This window comes from Urocitellus parryii, chromosome 4 (genome assembly GCF_045843805.1).
Source record: "Urocitellus parryii isolate mUroPar1 chromosome 4, mUroPar1.hap1, whole genome shotgun sequence".
In the NCBI taxonomy this organism is placed as follows: domain Eukaryota; kingdom Metazoa; phylum Chordata; class Mammalia; order Rodentia; family Sciuridae; genus Urocitellus; species Urocitellus parryii.
Genome location: NC_135534.1, coordinates 188,994,155 through 189,011,401, shown reverse-complemented (window position 1 = coordinate 189,011,401; position 17,247 = coordinate 188,994,155). Strand labels below are relative to the sequence as shown.

At 34.3% G+C, this 17,247-nt stretch overlaps 1 protein-coding gene across 4 annotated transcripts in view; it reads right to left on the bottom strand.

Moving 5' to 3' along the window:
- Musk (muscle associated receptor tyrosine kinase) overlaps positions 1-17,247 on the bottom strand; it is a 104,352-nt gene that overhangs the window by 10,247 nt on the left and 76,858 nt on the right. For 2 of the 4 annotated variants that reach the window (XM_026391162.2, XM_026391164.2), the window contains 4 exons: positions 11,150-11,325; positions 10,457-10,480; positions 1,777-1,978; positions 845-1,036 (listed from right to left, as the gene is read on the bottom strand). In XM_026391162.2, coding sequence (XP_026246947.1) covers positions 845-1,036; positions 1,777-1,978; positions 10,457-10,480; positions 11,150-11,325 — 594 coding nt within the window. The remainder of the gene's footprint in view (positions 1-844; positions 1,037-1,776; positions 1,979-10,456; positions 10,481-11,149; positions 11,326-17,247) is intronic. The other 2 variants (XM_026391163.2, XM_026391165.2) reach the window with 1 other exon arrangement.

The window sequence follows — 17,247 nt, the reverse complement described above, 5'->3', positions numbered from 1 at the left end:
TAAAAAAATATTTTATTAGTTGTTGATGGACCTTTATTTATTTATATGTGGTGCTGAGAATCAAACCCAGTGCCTCACACATGATAGGCAAGCACCCTACCACTGAGCCACCACCCCAGCCACACCCCAGTCCTTTTTACTTATTTATTTTTTAAATTTTGAGACAGGATTTTGCTAAGTTGCTTTGGGCTTTGCTAAGTTGCTGAGGCTGGTCTTTCTGTGCAGAGACAGTGTTTTATTCCATTTCACACAAAAGCAATAAATGGGCTAATGCTGACCCTAATAATACTCCTTTATAAGCTCATTTTTGGGATTTTTTTCCCTTTTCTGTTTTGTGACTCCATTGACATCTATGTGTGTTAAACTCTGAATTCTTAAATTGAAATGCCAATTCAAAGTAAACATCAAATGGAGAAAATAACAATAGGAAATTGAAGAGAATTAAATTTGAGAATTCTTTCCTAAAAGCAATGGAAGAAATTTTGGTTCAAAATGTGAGACAATTTTTTTTTTCTAGAAAGAAAATGAGATTGAACTATTAGTAATTTCTTGGGATTTGAACAAGAGACTTTTATATTTCCTATAAGTTACTTCTTTGAAATGCAATGAAATATTTTCTTTTCATGTTCATGCCTATTTTCAAGACAAAAAGGGGAAACTATCAAGATTTAAAGTATAGCATGTAATATGAATAAAGTTAATGCTGTAAATAATTAACAACTATTTTAAAAAATATATGTACACACACACACACACACACACACACACACACCTCAGATAATGGTTAGGTAACTTTCAGACATGACATATTTCAGTGGAGAATTTTTTCCATGGGTAACTTTACCTTGCTTGAAAGACCCTTCCAAATGCTCCCTCTCCAATATCTCTCACATATTCAATGTTATTCCTCGGATACTCCAGGCTGAGCAATTTGGGATTCAGAAGGAGTGGCATCCTCTGGTACATGGGGTTAGGATGCAGCCTGTCTAGGAGGAGCTCAGAAGGCAGTGTGGTGAGGGTCACTGCTGCTGCTTCTCTGTCGGTAAGACAGGCAAGACAAATACTGAGTTCAAGGGCAGGTAAAACCTTTGCACTCAAACCTAGATCATCCTGAAAGTTGTGGCATTTGGAAAAAAAATAAAACCAATTGTACTAAGGCAGCCCCAGGATCTTCAGTTTGAAAGCAATAAAATATTTTGTTTTGTCTAGAGTCAAAAGGCACATTTTTCTCAAGAATTTTGTCACTATCCAAAGGGGCAATGGGATGGGGAGAGGATATGGGGAGCAGAAATATCCATTTTCTTCCAGAGTATTAAGTTCTATCTGATGTGAAGTAACTTTATGACATGTGATTGTAGGCAAAAAAAAAGTCACTGACATTTGTTTGTTTATTTTGGTACCAGGGATTGAACCCAAAGATGCTTAACCACTGAGCCACATCCCTAGCCCTTTTTATTTATATATTTTAAAAATTTTGAGATGGGGTCTCGCTAAGTTGCTTAGGGCCTTGCTAATTGCTGAGGCTGACCTCAAACTTGCTATCCTCCTGCCCCAGCCTCCCAAGTTGTTAGGATTATAGGTTTGTGCCACTGCACCTAGAAATTATCAACATTTTCAAAAATCATGATAAGACAGGCTTAATTTCAAAGCCGGGCTATGGGTTCTCTTAGAGGCTGGAGGTATTGTATATATTCTTCTTTCTATCCCCAATTCCAATATTAAATATGTAGGGTTTAAAATATTATTCTGTGTGATTAGCTTCAACTAGGATCTCACCTTTTCTTATTTTTCCATTCTTTTCTTCTTCGGCAGCAATAAAGAGTAGTTATTGTAAGAAGCACAAATACTGCAAAACTGGACATGATGGAGATTATTACAGTCATGGAGTACGTAGGTGAGACAGAGAAGGAAGAAGATGAGGAAGAAGGCAAATTGGGAATGTCCACACTCGGCTTTGAGGACGTCATTGGTGGGAATGCTGGAAGTAAATGGTAATTCTTTTCATTCATTCTCAAACCTTTAAGAAGCAGTTTTTATATCAAAAAAAAACAGTAAATTAAATTTAATGTTCAGAATGTGCTTATGTATTGGATTCTCCCTGGTTACATATTTATAAAATCCAATTGTGCACATAGAATCATATGACTTTAAAGATGAAACTCAAAAGGGAAATTTTTTTTTTTCTCCCAAGAGAAATGTGGATTCCGGGGTAGTGCTCTTTGTACTGTGTTGTATTGTCTATGATTGACAATAGTTGTGAAAATGGTTAAATACAATATTTTCTTATAATTATACTGTAGTCAATTGTCTAGAGTGAGCTTTTATACAAATGTACTATCAGTTTACAGACAATAGAAATAATGAAAGGAGACTAAAAAATGAAAACATTAATATACAAATGAGCAGAAGTTAGTTCTTCTAAAACTTGAATTCCTGCCAAACTCCAATGTTAAAGGCCATTGCAATTTAACAACAATTAATATACCCATTACTGCTGAAGACCAAAAGATGCCATACTTGTGCCATTCTGTAGTGTGCAAAGGCTGTTGCATATGTACTAAAACAACTTGGTTAATTATATTCTGACTCCTCTTTATAGATTAAGACAAGAACACAGACACAGAATTCTTTAACAACATAACTAACAAGAATGTTTTAATAGCTAGGAATGAACTTTGTACCCTAAAAGAGAGAATAAACCTTTCAGTGTTTATGGAATACTGAGACACATAATCTTAAGCAAGGCTATAAAGGCGTTTCAAATTTCAAAAGCCAAAATTATGCAGATATACTCCTGACCAAATGCAGTTAATATAGATTAAGTAAAATCTAATAGGATTTTAAATCCTATAACTTTTTAGATTAAAGAAGGTAAGAGTAGCCAGAGTTATAGGTTAGATTTTTTTTTTTTTTCTGAGCTGGAGATTCAGCTCAGGGCCTCACACATGCTAGGCAAATGCTCTACCACTGAGTCACACCCCAGCTTCAGAAAAAAACTTTGAGGGTATGAGACTTGACCAAAGCTATGCTTACTGATAAACTCATAGTGTTATCTTCTTACATTAGATATAAAGGAAGAAAGAGAATAAATGCTACATTTAGTTCAAGACTGGGGACAAGAAACAATAACTACAGAAAACAAAGAAAATAAGAGATAAAATAATAGCCATATGCAAGCAGAAATTAATAAGTTAGAAGGAAACAAAAATGATAGAGTTGAAAATAGAGTAATAGTTTAATAAAAAACTAATCCCAGGAATTTTAATTTTAAAAAAAGAATAAGGCACAAACAAAATTAGGAAAGATAGAGGAGTTATGACAACAGATCCAAAGATCAATAAAAATGCAATAATACATAATTGTGTAATTACTTTTTTTAAAATCTTAAGGAAAATGTTAGGTATATGTTAGTTACCAAATTTGAAGAATAAGCAAAGGTGAATATAACTATAATCCAGAAATTAGTTTTAAAAGTCACTGTAGAATTATGAATATAATTTAGTCTTGAAACAGAGAAAACTTCCATATTTTATGATATGTTCCAGTAAGAGAAAAATATTTTGGATTCTTCCAGGAAGTTGCGATACTAATATCTCAACCTGGCAATGTTAACACAAGGAAAAATGCATATGTAGATCATACAACAGACTTAGAGGATCCTAAATGAAATATTAGCAATTGACTGCAATATTGTTAAAGAACAATGAAATGATATAAGGGAACATAGTAATATCACATTACAAAGTCAAAAGAAAAATTTATCCCAGCAGAGGCCTAAAGCCATTCGATAAAGGACATTTGTGGAAGTGGCGGTTACCAGTCGCTCCTGTATCTGACTTCTTAGTCTGGAATGGACACGATGGTTACGCCCTGCACACTGCTAGCTAAGCAAAGGGAAGCCTTCAGGCCATTTGAAATAGGACACTTGTAACAGCAGAGGTTACAAGGGGTGCTTAGTTTCAGGAGTGGACACAGGGATTGTGCCCTGACCACCAATAGCTAAGCAAGTGGCTTTGAAGCCCATGGAGGTCCAACTTGGTCCCTGCTGTGACTCAAGCGGGCACCTGGGGCTAGAGAAATATCAGCAGAGCACTAAAACATCTGTATGGGAGGGATGACAGCATTCCTCTTCAACACCACAGCAGGGGTGGACCCAGACATCCTGGGTCCACTGGGACTGGCTTGAAAGCTGGGCCAGTGCTCTTCAGACTAAAGCCTCCCTAGGCTTCTTCATCCAAGTAGGGAAGTTCCTCAAGTGAGTGAGCTCTGCTTCATGCCAACAGTAAAGTAGAAGCAGTTATTAAAAGACAGGGAGAAATGGCTATTTTTGTACCTGGATTTTACAGTTTGTATCATATCAAACACGTGAGGCAGCATAATGAAATCTGTAAAATCAATAAAGTCACTAGTTAAGTATAAGGACATTTTTTTTTCTAAAAAATTTCAGAAAATAGAATTTAATGGCATGTTTAAAGAAAAATCCATGAAGACTCATTAAGATTTAATTTTAAATGCAAGAAGTTAAATAGTTTGAACAATAATCTTACTGTAAGGATTTAAATGTATCTTCTTTTCAGAATAGTTCTATTTGTTTATTCCTTGATTATTGCTTCTGATCTATTTGCTCTGATCTTCCCTAGAGCTACATCAATTATCTCTTTGGATCTAAATTATTGCTTTATATTTCCATTCTGTCTCCATTTTACCTTTCTTTTTTTCTGATCAATTTTATCTCTTTATCCTTTTCCTGTGAACATGAGGGGGAGTTTATTCAGTCATCCATCCATACATAAATACATTCATTAAATCAATATTGATTGTTAGGCATCAAGAATGCTGTGGTGATCATGACAAGCCTTGTCATGGGAAAGAAACTAGTAAACAGATAGTTACAATAAAATGTAAGAGTTGTTACAAGAGTATTAAGGGCAGGAAGCTTGTAAGCATATAGAGACAGTACCAATTCAGGTTTAGGCATACCGGATAGGTTTTATAAAGTCATGTCAGTTAACTATGAAGCAAGTTGAAAAAGTTGCTATTGTGTGAGTGTTTGTGACTCCCACATGAGCTTTAAGTTGCAAGAAATGAGAAACCTTGTGAAAGGGATTAATGCCTTTATGAAAGAGGGGGTTGAGAGACCTCCCTTGCCCCTTCTGCTAGGTGAGGTTGCAATGAGAAGGCAGCTCTGTCCATGAGGAGGGCTGTGTCTACAGCCATGTCTGTGACAGCTCCTTCCATGGCTTTCATCTGACACCAAATCTGCTGGTGCCTTGATTTTGGATCTCCAGTGAGAAATAAATTTGTTGTTTATAAGCCACCCACTATAAGGTGTGTTTTATAGCATCCTGAACAAACTAAAACAAATTTATACATGGGGGTGAGGTGGGTGAGGAGAGTGGAGTGGAGTCAGGGTTGGAGAATGGTATTCTAAAGAGAAAAGAAAAAAAAAACAAAACGCATGTATCAGTATTTGAACAAAGCTGTTGCAAAGCTTTCCTAAAAGTGCAAATACAGTTTCATTATTGAAGCTGGGGAATATCTAGTATCTACAGGTAAGGCTGCAGACATCAGGTTTAGATCATAAAAAGTCTTGCATGCCAATCCAAGTCATTTGGAGTGTGCCCTGAAGCAAATGGAAAAACTCATTGGAGTGTTTCAAGCATGGGAGTAGCATGCTCATCTTTTTGCACTATAAAGACCCTTCAGCTGCTACTGAGACTTCCATGATACAAATATTCCCATTAAGGCTGCTTTCAATCCACTAATGTGAAATGCTAAGTGTGAAATTGGAAAGAGCAGCACACCATCATGTAGGATGCAGATACCATGGTTAAAGAAAAAAATCTAAAAATTTTTATCTTAGGCAGTAAGAATACATAGGAAAAAATAACCAGACTCAATTGAACCAGAACTTAGTCACACTGAAAAAAAAAAAAAACAGATTCATTTCCAAAACCAGAAGCTTAAAAGAATGAAATCACATTTATATACTACTAAGAAAAAAAGACATAGCACTGAGGATTACCACATGCAGCTACTAACCTTGATTTCTCCAGGTAAAAGAAAACTATTGCATGATATACAAGGTCTCAGGCACTCACAGAAGATCTCTTCTGAGGAAATACTTGAGGGCACTCTTAACTAAATAATAATTGACTCAAAAATTGAGACTTTAAGATGAAGAATAAAGAGTGGTGATAAAACAATATATGTCAATCCAAATGGATCATGTTGAAGTAACTGGGAATTTTTTCTCATTGTCTAAACAAGAATCAACAGAGAGAGCTACTCTGCAAGATGAAACCTAATAGCACTGGAGGAAGGAAATAAAAACAGAAAAAATATTTTAAGTGTCTTATTGGAGATTCTAAAGTCCCATGGGGGAACAGAAATGAGAAATAAACAGAACATGGAAATGTATAGAAAGAGCTGAGGTCTGGCATTCACTGACCAGTGGGGGTGGTGGGAAATAACCAACAATAAATAAATAAGGAAAAGGAAGAAATGAGAAAAAGCAAAATTCACAGAAATGCTAAATACAGTAAGGATAAAATTAACTACATTAGTTGTTATACAGAATGCGAATGGGCTAAATTCTCCTATTAAAAGACAATGACTTCAGATATGAGTAAACCCAGGTATATGTTGTTTATAAGAAAAGAACATTAAGAGACACAGATTCTAGGTACATGTAAAAAGAGAAAGATTACCAACACAAATGCCAGATATTTAAAGTTAAAAGCACTCAAATAATACAAGAGTGACATTTTATATTGATAAAAGGCTTAATATGAGAGAAAGTCATGAATTGCTATGCATAAAACACAGTCATAAAACACAGCAGCCAAATCTTTAAAGCAAAATTCATTATAAATGCGAATTATCTGATGAAATGAATTATGCATTAGATTGGTGTAGTGGAAATTTTAAGTCAGAAATCAAGTCAACTAAACCAATAAACCCATGTGTGTATAGAGGGTCTATAAAGTTCATGCGATTATTCAACAGCCAACATTAGTGTATTCTGTACTAATGGAAAAGAGGGCCTTCATCATAGAAAATAACGGTTGTGTTGAAATTTTTATCAGATCATATTCTGTGTTTGCTATTCAATTCTAAACATCTCTCAATCTCTTGTTTAGCCAGCAAAGGGTAAACATGGAGGTGTGTGTTTTAGAAGTAGTCAGGTTGCAAAAGAAAAAGTTGAAAATTGAATGTATATAAAGTGAAGAGAGAACACTACAAGGAGATAGGATACCTATCCCCAAATAGTTATAATGGCTGTCCTATAGAAGATGGATCAAAGGAGAACAAAAGTAAGTTGTTGGAAGTTATAGGGGCCCAGAATTTAAATTAAATAACAATTAAAGTCACTTCTAACTCAAAGTTTCTGTGAACTTAATATCATGACAAAATTTATCCAATTAACATTTCAGATAACTAAGCAGCTCATGAATTACACACAACACACACACACACACACACACACACACACACATGTCCATGCACAAAGTTTACAGTTTCATTTGTGGACAATAGTAGCTGATCATTATGGAAAAATGAATTTTAAACATAATGCATATATCTATCTAAATGTTGGCAAAAAGTCAAATTGTTAAATTTTCTGGATGACTTACAATTGTGAACTACAGAATTTTTGTGTATTAGTATATATACAAGTATGAATCCTATAATCTGGTAAGTTTTATTATATATGAGGTCTTGGAAATAAAACACAGTGAGGACAGAGAAATATTAGGTTTAACGGTTAAAGAACTAGGTTCTGAATATAGAGCAAGAATCAGATCTGGGTTCTAATCCTGGCCCAACCACATACAAGGTTGGTCAACTCTGACAAGTTGTTTAATCTTGCTTTGTTAGATTGACTAGTATGTAAAATAGAGGGCATTCACAGGGCCTAACTTCATAGGGCTGTTGGGAGTAGTGTGAGAGAGAATATATATAATACACTAACCATTTTGCCAAATTTGGGCACCTATTTATTCATTCTCCATGTGTATGTATGGAGACAGTAAAGATGGGAAGAAAGAATTGAAAAGAAAATCTCATCATCATTACAGGAATTAGCCAGGTTACACTTTTTGTCCCACAGAAACATTGAAACAGGAGAAGACGGATACACTGCTGAATGTTCCTGTAGTAAAGTATGTGAAATTCCCCAGAAGAGAAGAATCGTGTGCTCAGCAGACAAAGAAATGTAAATAACACAAAAGCTTTACATACTCCTAAACATATTTCACATCAACAAAAGAAATGATAAAAAATAGAAACTACTGTAATTTCAGTTCCTGAGTTTAAGCAAGAAGAAATATTGCGAAGATTAACAAATGATTTTAAAAATTCTTCCATGAGGTGAACTGGTAAGAGCCTTTGGAGTTGGCTCAGAAATCAAGAAATTTCAAAAACTATTTGAGGGCTTTGCATTCTCCCTAGAATATGCATCACTGTTTCCTAATAAGAACATCTTCTCTGCATAGTAACCAACCTGCCAGAAGAGCTGAAGTCAATTTCTTTAGAATAATTTCATGTAACTCAGGTAGAACAGACTTTTCGTTCCACATGTTCTGATGAAATAATCAGTTTATGATATTTGAAGCTCATTTTCTTACATGTATCAAAGATTTTGTAAAACTGTGTTTTATAAAGACTAGGAAATTAGTCTTGTAGCTAGTTTGTGCTGCTCAAAATTTCTTCATAATCAGTATAAAAGGCAGAAACATAGATTTGTGTGTGTGTGTGTGTGTGTGTGTGTGTGAGATGTTACTAATTTAGGATTAAAGGTTAGCACCTTTCATACAGTAAACCCTAAATAAACATGTGAACAAATGAGCACATGAACAAACGAAGGATAACAAACAGCACAGTTATCAACAAAGGGTCCAATCAACGTGAGCTTGGGCTAGTTAATATGACAAATTATTGAAACGTTTAATTTTCCTTCCTCTGGTCCAGGAATAACAATTAGACTGGCTTCCAGAATCTTAGGTTTTCAAGCATTTTCCATAACTGCTCTTGTTTAATAACTTAGTGATTCATTTGGGAGCAGTAGTATTTTTTTATTTTACTACGTGAACACTTAGTAGAACATCAAGCCCTGGCACTCAGCCAAGAGCAGGAGGCATCAAATCTGAACTGTGCACCATGGAAGAGAGTGTAATCTCAGCTTTTGAGCAGTCCAACCAAGAAAGGTAATTAATGTGAAAACCTTCTAGTTTCATTCTGAGGATTTCTGCTTTTCGGTAGGTCAAAGCATCATTCAAAAGAAGTTAGTTTCAAGGGCACCCTTTCCCAATAGCCTTCCTGGGTCTTTTCCAAGGGATTTTGTGACAACCCTTTTAAGACCATTCAATTTACATTTATAAACATTATGAGGGCAATTAGCTATCTTCAAAAGCACTTATCTTTATTCTGTTGCATAGGAGGGTAACAGATAATGATGGTATATATGTAGTATACTATTATATTTTTCATAAAAACTCAGAAAAAGGATTTTGAATTTTTTTCACCACAAACAGATGACAAATGTTTAAGGAGACAGATATGCTTACTATGATTCAAACATCACATAATGTTTCCACATATTGAAACATCACACGGTGCCTCATAAATACCTATAATGTTATGTGTTAACTACAAAAAAAACACTTAAAAATTCTACAAATTGTATCTCAGATCAACTTCATCAAAATAAGTATGAGACCCAGGCAATAGCACTTTTTAAACCTCTCTGGGTGCTCAGTGTATACATGGGATGGAGGACCACACTGAGCATTCCTTACTAAGATCAGCAGAAACTCACCTGATTCTACAGGTAAAATGAGAAGAACATGAGATTCCAGTACATATTTGCGATAGTCTCCATCTGATTAGTATAACTAATTTTAGAATCAAGAAAAAAATTTGGGGAAAAGTGAATCCTAGATATTTTATTTTCTTTACAATTTTTTTTCTTGTGTCTATACAGAAATTTTTCTACAATGAACATAGAATTCTCACACAAATAATAAACTTTTGGGAAAAAAAAATACAAAATGCTTATCTGCCAAAAGAAGGACTTGTCAGTTACAAATCAGCTCAAAGAAATAGCTGTAGTCACACATAAATGATTAGATAAAAAATAATGAATGCAAAATCAGAAGATGACATTTTAAACTTGGCTTATCTTATAGATATATAAGGCATAAAACAAGCTAAAAACCTTGAAGGGGGAGATGTCTGTCATTTCTGTCCTTCACTAAATATGATGACTTCCATAGTCTAATTAGAAGCTATAAACTATGATCTTCTCATGTTGTATCCTTGGTTAATATGGTGCAAAGTCTTTGAGGGTGCTTTACATTCTGTTCTAAAAATCATGAAGAATGAGTGTAAATCCGCATGCATGAATCCAATTACATACAAATAAGGTTTCAAGGGCACAAATAAAATTACTTACTTGTTAGGTTTTCTTTTTTATTATCTGAAGGGAAAGGATAAAAATTTGTTTTAAGTGAGCATCCAGATATCTCATGTATTCTGTGAGAGAGTGCTAAGAAATGCAAGTTCACTTTCAGTTTTTTAATATATAACTGGAAAACATTATTTGCATTCAAATGTGAAAATTACATCTTTGAAAATTAAACCAGCTGTTAGGGATAACAACATAGTTCCTTACAAACGAAGTTCATTAAAGCAACATGCAGCAATTCAGTTTTGTTTCGTGAGATCAGCGTTTTCAAACATGTGGCTTATTTTTGCATGCCTAAAAATCTGCTTCATTGGCTAAGAAAGAGGACTTTATTCCTTTATTCCACTCTTTTGACAAAATATGTTTCTTAGCCATTTTTCTGCACATTCCAGAAAAACGTTACAAGTTCTCATAAGCTGCCCTATAAAATAAAGATCTCAAGCAGCAATGACCTTTAATTTGTTTTAGAACAAATGGAATGAAACTATGCTAACCTGTGCAATTAGAATAGCATTAGGATTCCACTTATTAGGTATGTAAGGAAGGCAAAACTCAAAAAAACAATTAGAAATGCCTAGAAAGCCTAGAAATATTAGGAGCTTTCAGTTCACACCTTAGTTTATTCAAAACAGTACATTTATTTTAACTTCCATCGTCTTGGGGTGGGGGAGACTCTGTTACCTAAATATGGCAGTCTGGTACAGGCCTTGGGATCCCAGTGCATGCTGGGAAGCTTGCTGCAGTCTGGCACCGAGAGCAGATGCATCCCGGATCTGTAGAGTCCTCTGTGGGTCTTTTCTTCCATCATCAGCCATTCTTTTGCACAGAAGAGCTCCTTTACTGCCAAGCAGTACTCTCTAAAATATTGTATGGAGAACAAAACTTGATGAATCATGGCATGTTAAAGCCAAATCTGTGGTGGAGCTTATTCTGTATTTTCAAAACATCATCATAATTCATCGCCTGTGCTTGCAAAAGCATTTTTGAAAGGACTCCTTTACTTTAAATAATGTGAGGACTTATGAGATATGGTATATTATGCTGTGAGATTAAATACTATCTTGTTTTGTTTTCTCAGGGTAATTAATGCTACTGGGGAAAGGAGCTGTTCAATTTAACAGGCATTGTGAGATTAGGAATCCCCAATATGTCTTCTCTCAACTTCATATTAAAATAACCGTAAAGGTACAAAAACAAGCTACACAGAATTTAAAACATCATGCATACTAAAAGCCATGGATCATTTTCACTGGGAAATTTTTCTATATTCTCAGTGTCACTGGGCAGGGTTTGAGGCACACCATCTGCACATCTGCATGTTTTGTTCTCTAAAACAGAGCTGCACCACCTCCATGGAGTTTATAGGAGGGAATGTGGTTCCTGACCCAGACCTCTTCCCGAGAAGCATTGTCCTGTCCCCTGGCTGCGTGTGCTTCCATCTGAGAAAGCCAGAGTAATGTCTATTTGAATATAAAGCTGTTATGTTCATCTATAATCCAGGAAATGAGTGAAAAAACTGAAGAGAGATTAGTTGGAATATTTGGATTTGGGGGATTAATATTAGCTTAAGGGTAATATGACAAAGCTACATAAGAGAAATTTTGTTAATGCCAAATTAAGATATTTGGGATTATTAAGAGGAAATGAAAGATAATTAAGGAGCATAGCAGGCGCCCTTCTTTCAATACCTGAGGGATTCAGAGAGGATGGAATTGTGTGTGTGTGTGTGTGTGTGTGTGTGTGTGTATACACATATATTCAGATGCCCAATAATGTCTTTTTAACACTCATGCCTATTCTCCTGCTTGCCCAACTTGCCAATATTGATGAATGAATTGTCTGTAGGATGAACAAGGGAGATCATGAGCATAAAAATGAGATTTAGAATTTGGGGTATGTTTGCAAGAGAAGGGAGAGTGAAGCAAAAAAAAAAAAAAAAAAAAAACAACAACAAAAAACAAACCCTGGAGAGTGCTGCTTAACTTGCTACCTTTTATGTCTGAATCTCGCTCCTGGCTTGCACAAGCACATCTTCTTGTATTTAGACAGATAGAGATCTTCCCCAAGGGTATTCTTATATATGATCATGAAATCAAATGTAAAAGCTAAAAATAATGTTCCCCAAATTGAGCATATGCCAATAAAATATAAGTAAACAGCATTAATTTGGCTTACAATTCCAGACAAAGTTGCAAACAACAAGCATGGAGGATTCAGTACAATTATTCTAGCTTAATTAGATGTACCCTGAATATCCTGTTTTTAAAATGGCAACTTTTCTGCATTATTTTCTGCACTCAGGATCTCCATCACCCAAGTCCTCATTATTTTTTCTAAGTTTGTGTACAAATTATTTATTATGTTTGTTAATATATCCCAAATGCCTAGACCAGCTTTTGGAGCCTAATAGGAGATCAAGAAATGTTTGTGAGTAGATGGAATTCCCTGTCATTCACGAGAAAAAGGACACATTATGAAATGACTGTTTTAAATTAGAAAATCATGAGCAATGGTAGGCTCCTAAAAATCTCACAAGAAATTAGAAGTATAATGCAAAAGGGCTGAAGACCTTTGAACCACTAAAGAATAAAAACAAATGGAACTTTTACAAAAGATCTAACAAGCAAGTAAGAAAGCATAAAATGAGAATATCTGAAAATCAGAATCTCAAGAAAACATCCTTAGGAAAATTATTAGTGTGTAAAATTTTTATGTATCATTAATGAACGAATGAATCAAACTGATAAAAATCAGAGTAGAAAGGACTGAATATTTTAATTATAGGTGATACTAATATTTTCATAATACATTTTAATTTTACCCTTAAAAATATAGTCTTTATAAAATGTAAAATTTTTATAACTATTGATTATATATTAGAGGAAAAAAATTCCATAAAGTAAAAAATGAGCCAGGTCTGGAGGCACACATGTGAAATCCCAGTGTCTTATTTAAGAGGCTGATGCAGGAGGATTGCAAGTTTGAGGTAAGCCTCAACAACTTAGCAAAACCCTATCTCAAAACAAAAAAATAAAATGGGCTGGGGAAAGCACCCCTGGGTTCAATCCCCAGTATCAATCAATCCAAAAATGTGAAACATTTTAGTTTGTATTTTCTCACTCTGGCGTGAATAAATGTTTTCACATGAGAATTTGAAAAAATAATTTTCCAATAAAAATACTTATCTAATAACAATTAGAATTAGGGGGACAATTATACACTCAATTGACTTACAGATTTAGGAGATATTTAACTCTGCTATGCTAGTAAAATTCAGATCCCAATGAAAGGAATTTTTTCCTTAAAAAAATCAATTACTTTAAATCTTAAAAAGAACATCTGTGGTCTCATACATATAAACCAATCTAGGATGTAAATGTTGATGTTTTCTCAATAAATATTTTTTGTGCTAACATATAAAGAGACAAAATTCAATTTTTTTAAAGAGAGAGAATTTTTTAATATTTATTTTTCAGTTTTCGGTGGACACAACATCTTTATTTTATTTTATGTGGTGCTGAGGATCGAACCCAGCACCCCGCGCATGCCAGGTGAGCGCACTACCGCTTGAGCCACATCCCCAGCCTTCAATTTTAATTCTGGTAAAATTTCCTAAATTTTAGTTAAGAAAGTAGATTCTAATTAAGAAAGAGTCTATCATTATCTATAGATCATATTATTTCTGGCAGAGAAACCACAAGACTATCAACCAAAAAATCTAATAGAATTCTGTAAAATGGTTGATATCATAAAATAAAAATAGTAGCTTTATTATACACTAACAAGAAGGTCTTAAATAAAGAGGAAAAAATACCCAGTGTGTGGATAAGGATTCATGATTTATAATTGACAAGACTTGATTACTCTCAATCATTAGAAGATATAATGCCAAAAAATTGGAACAAACTAAGAACTGCGTGAATATACTCTGAATATTTCCTTGTCCAAAAGCTGGCGTCTGGCTCGTATTAATGAGAGGGTAATCTTGAGTGGCCTGACATTTCTATCATAACTTTCCTTTTGATGCTGCAGTTGTTCACATTAATTGCTTTAAAGTTCTTAGGCAGTGCCAGGAAGAGCTTGCCCCTAGTTATTTGCTCACCTAACTGCTCCCACCTCCACCACCCCAATAAGTAAAATCAGCAATAAAAACAAACGACTACCACATGCAGCAACATGGATGAACATGACACTTTGCTGAACAGAAGAAGCCAGATACGAAATGGTACATGAGTGTAAAATTCAGGAACAAGCAAAACTAATCCATGGTCAGAAAAATCAGAACAGCAGGTGCCTTTGGGGATCATTGATTAGAATGAGCGTGTGTGCATTTTATGGGGGTAAAAACATTCTGTCTTTCCTGGACCAGTGGCTACATACTTGTGTACCTTTGTCAAGACTGAACTTGATGCTTAAATGAGGTTCAGTTTGCTGTATGTAAACTATACTTCTACCAGCCAAATATCTCAATAAAAGAATATGGCATTCAAAACATTTCATTGAAATCTTCCAGAAAATGACATAGCTCAACTCTAAAATTTCAAATTTCTAAGGAAATTAATAACATTTTTATCACAATAAGGAATGAGGGAGGTAACTGTATCACTGTTTTGTTGACATTCTAGTCCAGGGGCACAATTATACTGTAATTAGTACTCATGTTACAGTAACTGAAACCATAAACCACGCCTAACCATAAACTTAATAAGAAAAAGCAACGTGAAGGAAATCACCAAACTTTACTAACAGGCTAAGCACGATCTTATTAAAAGGAATGATGTAGCATGCTTCTGGGTGGGAATACTCAATAAACACTGCACTTCTCTCAAATTGAATTTTATAAACTTTTTGTTATTCTAATCGAATTTTAAATGAGATTTACCTGTTGACTCTGTCAACACCTTTCAAAATTTCCTACATAAAATAATTGCATAACAAGTAAACATTTTTTAAAAGATAAAAACCATTGCTAATGGTATCATACGAATAAAACATTCTACTTTCTGATGTTTGTCTGAATTTGTGTAATGTAAGCCAAACTGGAATTTTCATAAAATAAGGTTCATTTTTAGATGAGATTTTTATCTGATGCAATGGCAAAGCTTGGGAAAGCATGACTGTATCAAATGGATGCAAAGCATGAAACTCATTTTGAAAGAACTGCATGAAGGCTTCAGCCTAGAACAGTCCAGGATGCATGATATGGTAAAGAGGGCACTGAGGCATGGATTATTGGAATTATGATAAATACATTATTTTACATCGAAAGAGAAAGGGTGGAAAAACTGATAATGTGGCAGTGGACAACTGACTCACTCCATGGAGTAAGTTTAAGACTCTACTTTTCTCAAACTAAAATCATAAGAAAAACTTATAAAACAGGTATCTAATAAATTAGGGCACGTAAAAGGTTGACTGATTTCACTACCAAAAAAATGAATTAGCAAATTTTGCCTCAAGAAATGACCTACACAAAATAGTTGTTCCTCTAAGACACACACCAAAATGTTTATAGATGAAATTATAAAATATCTATGATATACTTCAAAATAAGTAATCTGGGATGGTGCTGCAGTGGGCTGGGTGAGTGGGAATGAACTGAGATTGAGTATGAGTTGATTTAAGCTGAGTTGACAGGTACATGGGCATTCTTGGGACAATGATCTCTACTTGTATACATATAAAAATGCCCATAATTTAAAAATTAAAAGAAAAAAACAACTAAATCAAAATCAGAGGCTCATTTTGCAATGAGAAAAATAATTTGCAAAACATAAATAAATAGTTAAATTATAATCTTACAATTTTATTAGATACAAGTGAGCAAACTAGTAGAAAAACTTTTTTAAAAAGACCTAAAAGTATCAAGCACACAGAAGATTTTAATTTTCTTCTTTGTGACTTTATATTCTGATCTTTATGCAATAGAATGATATGTTTTATAATCAGAAAACCACAATGACTATCACAAAAAAAAAGGAAACACACTTGTAATCAAATTATTGTTTCTCTTCAGCAACTGTCCATAGCATTGAGCTGATTCATCTGTGTCACTGCGTAAGTATGGTAACTATCCCAGTGACAGTGACAACCACAGATTACATAAGCAGTGCTACGGAAAAGGCTGATAGAATCTACTGTCGCATACTGTTGTTAGTTACACTTCTTATGTATTATATGTGTGCTACTTTCTAGTTAAAGGGCTTCATTATTGAGCAGAACTCCAACCATACAATTTTGAGAACTCTCTAAAGAAGCTTAAGAAACAAATGTAAATTTAAAAAGAGGCATTCAACAAACTCATTTGTTTTTGTGTTTTCTTTTTTCAAATAACTACAAGGGCATTTGAAAAATATTTCTTAATTTCCTGTAAGAACAATTTTTTGCTTCTTCTCACCACTCTTTCCCCCATTCTCTTTAGTTTTTATTTCCTTCTCTTTCCCTTTCTTATTCCCAGAAATTTTTCATGTCATGCCTGATCACAATACAATCTTCTTAGGTGAAGAAACAAATTATATTACTCTGACAGTGTCAACAAACACTGACTTTGCATTGTCAAGAACGACCGAGCCCTAAAATTATGTTAATTTAAATGGTTAAGTTTCCACCCCAAAATAGAAGCAGAAATGTGCAATGTTGGTAGTTTTCATGCTTTTTTTTTTTTTAAAGAAAGTCCAGGAAGAATAACACTCTATCTGGTTTCTAATACATATTATGGGTGCAATTCATCCTTTACTCCCCTCAACTCTATGGTACAGATGAGGAAACTGAAGTTTAGC